Below are 7,999 nucleotides of genomic sequence, written 5' to 3'. Positions count from 1 at the left end.
CCAGTCTCAAATCTCTGGAAGACAGAATAGGGGTGACACTGACATGGCACGGACAGAGATGGTCGCCTCACTTTGTGTTCCCGTAGTCCAGAAAAGACTATGAGAGGCACACAGTACTACATAAAGCAGTGACTACATTCCACATCAGGTAGCTGATGCAAGGAGTAGAATCAGATTGAAAGAAAACTGATAAAAATACATCTTATGGAACAGCGGGGACTGTGAAAAGACACACACACACACACGCCTTAACCTAAAATGTATGAAATCTTTTTTTTTTCATCAATCTACACACAATAGCCCATAAAGACAAAGCGAAAACAGGTTTTTAGAAATGTTTGCAAATTTATTAAAAATAAAAAACAGATACCTTATTTACATACTGTAAGTATTCAGACCCTTTGCTACTAGACTCGAAATAGAGCTCAGGTGCAACCGTGGTAATGTTGGCTTCAGTTTCGATCAGCTAATTGCCAACTACTGTATGTGTGGCGCCATGTTTCCTTTCAATGGAAGGAAAGTGTAATTACACATATAATTACACATGTAGGCCTACACTGTAATAAGGACCCCTTAAAATGAAGTGTTACATAGATAGGCATATACAACGATACACTACTTAATCCTTTTATCTTTGCAATTTCTTGCACAACTAACAGTTTACACACATTTATTTTGGTATTCCACCCCTGAAAACATAATTTGCCTGTTGACATTCAAGTAGAGAAGGAGAGTCTAATTTCACCCAAGATTATTTGTTTCACCGTTTCCTCTCCACACCTCCAATTACCTTTGACCTTGTTCAAAAAGAGGCGAGGAAAACCAATTGAGATTCTCCCATACAAGCGCATTTCCATGTGTCCTCTCCTTGCCTCCGCTCCTTGATTACCTTTGTCCTTTTTCAAAAAGAGGTGAGAAAAGGATAGAGGAGAGGAGGCAAGCAACCAATTGAGATCATACTTTATTTGTGAGCTTGTGAACTAGAGTTTCAACCAAGCATGGAAAACGCCCTTTTATGGTAATAAAAACACCTAATTTGCTGTAGGATTTGGAGATGTTGACACTGGGCCATGACAGTTTCTAAAAGAAAGTGCACTGGCAAATCTGTTCAAATATCTGTAGAGGTGTAGGCAGAATGTTTCAATATTTTGCATGCCACCTATTGTGTTCCAAACACCGGCTGCGCATTCTGCTAGATTCCATCGCATGCCTTGGTATGGCTCTGAGTATAAATAGGCTATGATGTCTCACTCCTATCGCACAGCAATAGGCCTAGCCTACTGTAGCTTACCCATACTGTCAAATATTTTAAATAGGCTACCATCTATTTACTTTTGAGCATGCTTGACTATTGAATCCCCATTGGATAAATGGTAGCCTAATTTATGATGTGGAGAGAATAAATCAGTCATGTTATAAAATGATAGACTGCAAGGCCTGGCACGACTCCAAAACCATCATTACCTTTGCTGATGACACAACAGTGGTAGGCCTGATCACCGACAACAATGAGACAGCCTATAGGGAAGAGGTCAGAGACCTGGCCGTGTGGTGCCAGGACAACAACCTCTCCCTCAACGTGATCAAGACTAAGGAGATGATTGTGGACTACAGGAAAAAGAGGACCGAGCATTCTCATCGACGGGGCTGCAGTGGAGCAGGTTGATAGCTTCAAGTTCCTTGGGGTCCACACCACCAACAAACTAACATGGTCCAAGCATACCATGACAGTTGTGAAGCAGGCACGACAAAACCTATTCCCCCTCAGGAGACAGAAAAGATTTGGCATGGGTCATCAGATCCTCAAAAGGTTCTACAGCTGCACCATCGAGAGCATCCTGACTGGTTGCATCACTGCCTGGTATGGCAACTGCTCGGCATCTGACCGCAAGGCACTACAGAGGCTAGTGAGAACGGCCCAGTACATCACTGTGGCCAAGCTTCCTGCCATCCAGGACCTCTATACCAGGCGTGTCAGAGGTAGGCCCTACAAATGGTCAAAGACTCCAGCCACCCTAGTTCTAGACTGTTCTCGTTGCTACCACACGGCAAGCGGTACCGGAGCGCCACATTGCCCCCCCTCCCCTCTCCACACCACTGCAACTCTATGTTGTCATCTATGCATAATCACTTTAATTAACTCTACCTACATGTACATACTACCTAAACTAACCGGTGCCCCCGCACATTGACTCTGTACCGGCACCCCCCTGTATATATAGTTATTTTTTTTACTGCTCCTCTTTAATTACTTGTTACTTTTATTTTTTATTCTTATCCGTATTTTTTTTAACTGCACTGTCGGTTAGGGGCTCATAAGTAAGCATTTCACTAAGCATTCACCTCTTGTATTCGTGCATGTGACTAATACATTTGATTTGATTTGAGATAGTATATCCTGTAATATAACTATGATTTAGGCATTTAATTAAAGTAAAATAAACGTTTTAGGCTACATGTTGGTATGCGATGTCCTTACCAGCAGCAAAGTTTTATAATTAGGCCTACATTTTAAGGTTTTTATTAGCCTACCATTATAATAACAACTCAAACAACTGAGTCTCCAGCTTCAGTGATTTTTGCAATTCATTCCTGTCATTAGCAGCAAAGAACTGGAAGGAAAGGCGGCCAAAGGAGGAATTGGCTTTGGGGGTGACCAGTGAAATATACCTGCTGGAGCACATGCTGCAGGTGGGTGCTGCTTTGGTGACCAGTTAGCTGAGATAAGGTGGGGCTTTACCAAGCAAAGACTTATAGATGACCTTGAGCCAGTGGGTTTGGCGACGAATATGAAGCGAGGGCCAGCCAACGAGAGCATACAGGTCACAGTGGTGGGTAGTATATGGGGCTTTGGTGACAAAACGGATAGCACTGTGATAGACTGCATCCAATTTGCTGAGTAGAGTGTTGGAGGCTATTTTGTAAATGACATCGCCGAAGTCAAGGATCGGTAGGATAGTCAGTTTTACGAGGGTATGTTTGGCAGCATAAGTGAAGATTGCTTTGTTGCGAAATAGGAAGCCGATTCTAGATTTAACTTTGGATTGGAGATGCTTAATGTGAGTCTGGAAGGAGAGAGTTTACAGTCTAGTCAGACACCTAGGTATTTGTAGTTGTCCACATATTCTAAGACAGAACCGTACAGAGTAGTGATGCTGGACGGGCTGGCAGGTGCGAGCAGCGATCGGTTTAAGAGCATGCATTTAGTTTTACTTGCATTAAAGAGCAGTTGGAGGCCACGGAAGGAGAGTTGTACGGCATTGAAGCTCGTCTGGAGGTTAGTTAACACAGTGTCCAAAGAAGGGAGTTTGTGCTACAGGATGCAAATTTATGTTTGAAAAAGCTAGCCTTTGCTTTCCTAACTGCCTGTGTATATTTGTTCCTAATTTCCCTGAAAAGCTGCATATCGCAGGGGCTATTCGATGCTAATGCAGTACGCCACAGGATGCTTTTGTGCTGGTCAAGGGCAGTTAGGTCTGGAGTGAACCAAGGGCTAAATCTGTTCCTGGTTTTACACTTTTTGAATGGGGCATGCTTATTTAAGATGGTGAGTAAAGCACTTTTAAGGAATAACCAGGCATCCTCTACTGACGGAATGAGGTCAATATCCTTCCAGGATACCCGGGCCAGGTCGATTAGAAAGGCCTGCTCGCTGAAGTGTTTTAAGGAGCGTTTGACAGTGACGAGGGGTGGTCGTTTGACCGCAGACCCTTACGGACGTAGGCAATGAGGCAGTGATCGCTGAGATCCTGGTTGAAGACAGCGGACATGTATTTGGAGGGTAGGTTGGTTAGGATGATATCTATGTGGTGCCCATGTTTACGGATTTGGGGTTGTACCTGGTAGGTTCATTGATAATTTGTGTGAGATTGAGGGCATCAAGTTTAGATTGTAGGATGGCCGGGGTGTTAAGCATTTCCTAGTTTAGGTCACCTAACAGCATAAGCTCTGAAGATAGATGGGGGGCAATCAATTCACATATGTTTCCAGGGCACAGCTGGGGGCAGAAGGTGGTCTATAGCAAGCGGCAACGGTGAGAGACTTGTTTCTGGAAAGGTGGATATTTAAAAGTAGAAGCTCAAATTGTTTGGGCACAGACCTGAATAGTAAGACAGAACTCTGCAGGGTATCTCTGCAGTAGATTGCATCTCCGCCCCCTTTGGCAGTTCTATCTTGTCGGAAAATGTTATAGTTAGGGATGGAAATTTCTGGGTTTTTGGTGGCATTCCTAAGCTAGGATTCAGACACGGCTAGGACATCCGGGTTGGCAGAGTGTGCTAAAGCAGTGAATAAAACAATCTTAGGGAGGAGGCTTCTAATGTTAACATGCATGAAACCAAGGCTTTTATGGTTACAGAAGTCAACAAATGAGAGCGCCTGGGGAATGGGAGTGGAGCTAGGCACTGCAGGGCCTGGATTAAATAATAATATTTTCTTGCAATACAATTGATCAACCACTAGTTATGCATGAGCTGAGCGTGGAGATATGCACACTTTTCCGTCAAGATCAAAATGTATAAATACAGACCTTTGCAGAAAAACTGTCTCATCCAAAGTTTTGAGTATTTTTTGTGTGCACGCTCCTTTGATAAATGAGGTGTCTGGCGGAGATACTAGTTAAAAGAGATTAATAAATAATTCAGTAATACATTAACAGTGGCAATTTATTCATCCGTTTTTAAAAATGTACAACTTCAAGAATGTATTACACACTTATTTAACTTATGAAGATATTCAAATTCACACTTAGATTGAAATTAGACGTAGGCCTATTATGAATGTTCATTAGTTTAACTGTAATGTACCGCTTTGTGAAAATATTACATCATTGGGCCTAATTCATCTAAATTCTATAAGAAGTGGTCCTTTTCATCTGAACAACCCCCCATTTATTTATTTTATAGTTGAATACTTATTCTTTTCAACATACAAACCTTAGTAATGCTCACCGCCTGAGGGCGCTACTGTAACAAATATTTCCTTAATAAGGAAGGAGAACCTTGCTTGGCAACAAACAACTACAAAGAAAACTAATACAGCATTGGCATTTTGTCTCATATCACATTCTCAGAGTGTGTCTGGGAGCATTCTCCTACAGGGGAGCAGTCAGTCTCTGATCCCGACAGGCACGAGAAGCTTCTCTCCCTGGTGCTGCTAGTGTGAACAGGACATCTATCAGCTGTATGTCCAGTCCTGTCCAGTCCTGCAGTCAGCTCAGTCTCTGAGCCTGAAAAAGGCTTCACTAATTCTCTGTCTTCCATTTCTCCTCTCATGGTACTGACATGTACATCTTCAGGCTTCTCTCTACGTCTTCATGACTGTCGTCTTCTTGACAATGTTGATGGCTCTCACTGAATGAGTGTTTGGCGTGCGGTACCTCAGAGGCACGCCGCCACCCCTCGGTGGCCTTCATGAGGTCCGTCCGGATGTCCGGGACCACACATTGCTCCACCAGGAAGACCACGGGCAAAGCAACCAATAGCAGGGCCCAGCCCAGGGCGCCCATCCAATAGGAGGAGCCCAGGCAGGTGAAGTCATCGTTGATCTCCACCCAGTGCTGGTAGGTGAAGAGGGACCAGCTGAGGAGGAAGAAAAATCCTAGAGAGAGAGGTCAGTCAGGTCATTGATCAAGGTCACAACAGCAGGCAATGGCATCTAGGAGTTGATACCAGCAACCTTTCAGATGCCAGCTCACTTCCAGACAAATTTTTCGATTTGGACCCTGGATTTGAACTGGCAACCCTCGCTTCTCTAACTGCTAGGCTCCCTGGCACCCCATCAGCAGGAGGTGGACTTAGAGCTCCTGCCCCAATACTTTACACATGAAGTGCACCCTTACTTCTTTTCAAGTCTGTGGCCCGGACCCATACTGACCTGTGGGTCCCAAAACGAGGAGCAGCAGGACAGTGGGGTAGAGGGCCTGGCCTGCCATAAGTAGAGAGCGTGTGTTGGAGTAGGAGCGCACCGTCTGGGACGTCCAGCAGAGGGCGAACACCAGACACAGAGCCCCAGAACTCACAGCCATGAAGAAAGACAGCACCCCAAACACTTGCTCTGCCTCCAGGGCTGAAGACACACACATACACACACGAAGACAGAGAGGGATTAAAATATGTAAATAGTGACAAGATTTTCAACCTGTCTACATCTGCATGCTATTTCTGAGTTCAACACAGAGGAGAGGGCAATAACAGGCTGTCAACACAATGGCATGTATTGTCAATTTGACTGCTGATCTATCACTCACACTGTCATTCGTTGATGTCATACTAAACAGAAAAAACAGTAAGAGCCAGTTGATGTAATCAGACACCCTAGATGCCACAAACCACAGTTAACAGCTAACCTAATAAACCTACCAGGGAAGTGGTTTGGAGCCCTAAATGCTAATTAGGGGGGGGGAGCCTGCACACAGCTGCTGCTGTGTGTATACAGTATGTGGTTGAAGGAATAAAGCAGGGGAGCAGCATGTACTTTATTCAACTTTTTCTTTCTTTACCATCAGATATTTATTTGGCCCAGCACTGGAGAAATTTGGGGTGTGTGTGTATATAACCTACTTTACACACTCTTTCAGCCCTAAACATTGAACATCCCCCATCTCCGCCTCCTCCTGTTCTCTGAGAATGTGGATGATTGCTACAGGAGCAAGTCCACACCTGTTCACATCACTGCAATCCTATTGTGCATATCTTACTGCTTAGCTGTTTCCCCTCAAGTCATGTTCACTGTGTTCTGAGGAAAAACTCCAAAAGGGCCAAATGCACAAGGCCAACCTCAAGTGTAACTAAACATTTTATCAACACTCACAGTTAAGCTTTCCTTGTACATCTGCTACCTTTAGCATTCCATTAGGTGCAATTTGCTTTGGTTTCATGTAACACACACTTTGAATTAGGAACAGCTGGTATTACCGTACTTGATTTAAATGAACTAAATTGTGTAATCATGTCACTGACATTAATACACCCTGAGTACACAGGGGTGTATTAAATAGATGGACGCTGATGGTCAATGCAGCTTCTTGACTCACTGTTAAAGATAATGCCCCTGGTCTGGTCATTGTCAGTGTTGGTGCTGTTGTCGCCATTAGTCCACAGTCCCTTGTCATTGAGCCAGCGAGGGGTCCACACAGAGTAGGCAACACACAGACACCCTGCCAGTCCCACACACGACTCAGCCAGCCTGAACCGACTCACCGAGTCTCCCACCTCAAACACCTTCATACTGACTCAGAGGGCTGAGAGAACAAGGAGACAGGGATAAAAGAAGAGAGGGAGAGAAGGGGGTGGTGTTATGAGACATTCACAAGTACATCTACTACAGTATAATTCTGTTCAGGAATAGTTCAAAGTTTATAAGGTATATGGGGTGGCAGGTACCCTAGTGGTTAGAGCATTGGACTAGTAACCAAAATGTTGCAAGATCGAATCCCTGAGCTGACAAGGTAAAAATCTGTCGTTCCGCCCCTGAACAAGGCAGTTAACCCACTGTTCCTAGGCCGTCATTGAAAATAAGAATTAGTTCTAAACTGACTTGCCTAGTTAAATAAAAGTGTAAAAAAATGTGTATAAATAACTGAAATTCAAATGGTGCCATAATGAAACATGTACAGTAAATCAGCTTCATGATAACATTAGCAACAGTCAGATTGTATAGGAAATGTTCCTCTTACCTTTTATTTTGTGCTATGAAGCTTTGTGTAAATTCCTCTTGGCATAGGTAAAATAGGAGCTAGTCAGACGTGTGAGAGGGACTAGTGTACAATGAGCTCAGTGCTACCAAACACACTGATACAGTGACACGCACTGCCAGTGTACCACAGGAACACACACACACACACACACAGAGATGGAATATGACACTGTAAATATTTCCCTCCGTGTTGCGCTCCACTTCCCCACTACAGTGGAAACCCCCCTGCTCAGTGGTTGAGTTCCCCCAGAATCCCCTGGCTGTGACACAACGGCTGTGCCGTTAGAAAAGTGAAAGCAGATCT

At 44.1% G+C, this 7,999-nt stretch overlaps 1 protein-coding gene across 1 annotated transcript; it reads right to left on the bottom strand.

Annotated features, from left to right (window-relative positions):
* Positions 1-4,677: 4,677 nt before the first annotated feature.
* LOC129866505 (uncharacterized) lies at positions 4,678-7,930 on the bottom strand. Its single transcript, XM_055939288.1, has 4 exons — positions 7,676-7,930; positions 7,034-7,240; positions 5,875-6,066; positions 4,678-5,598 (listed from the first exon to the last, which is right to left on the bottom strand). Exons 2-4 carry the CDS (start codon positions 7,224-7,226, stop codon positions 5,270-5,272), a joined length of 714 nt encoding a protein of 237 aa, XP_055795263.1. The 5' UTR covers positions 7,227-7,240; positions 7,676-7,930; the 3' UTR covers positions 4,678-5,269.
* Positions 7,931-7,999: the final 69 nt, after the last annotated feature.

This window comes from Salvelinus fontinalis, chromosome 12 (genome assembly GCF_029448725.1).
Source record: "Salvelinus fontinalis isolate EN_2023a chromosome 12, ASM2944872v1, whole genome shotgun sequence".
Taxonomy (NCBI): Eukaryota; Metazoa; Chordata; class Actinopteri; order Salmoniformes; family Salmonidae; genus Salvelinus; species Salvelinus fontinalis.
Note: the sequence above shows the minus strand (reverse complement) of the source record. Positions and strands in the feature narration are given on the sequence as shown.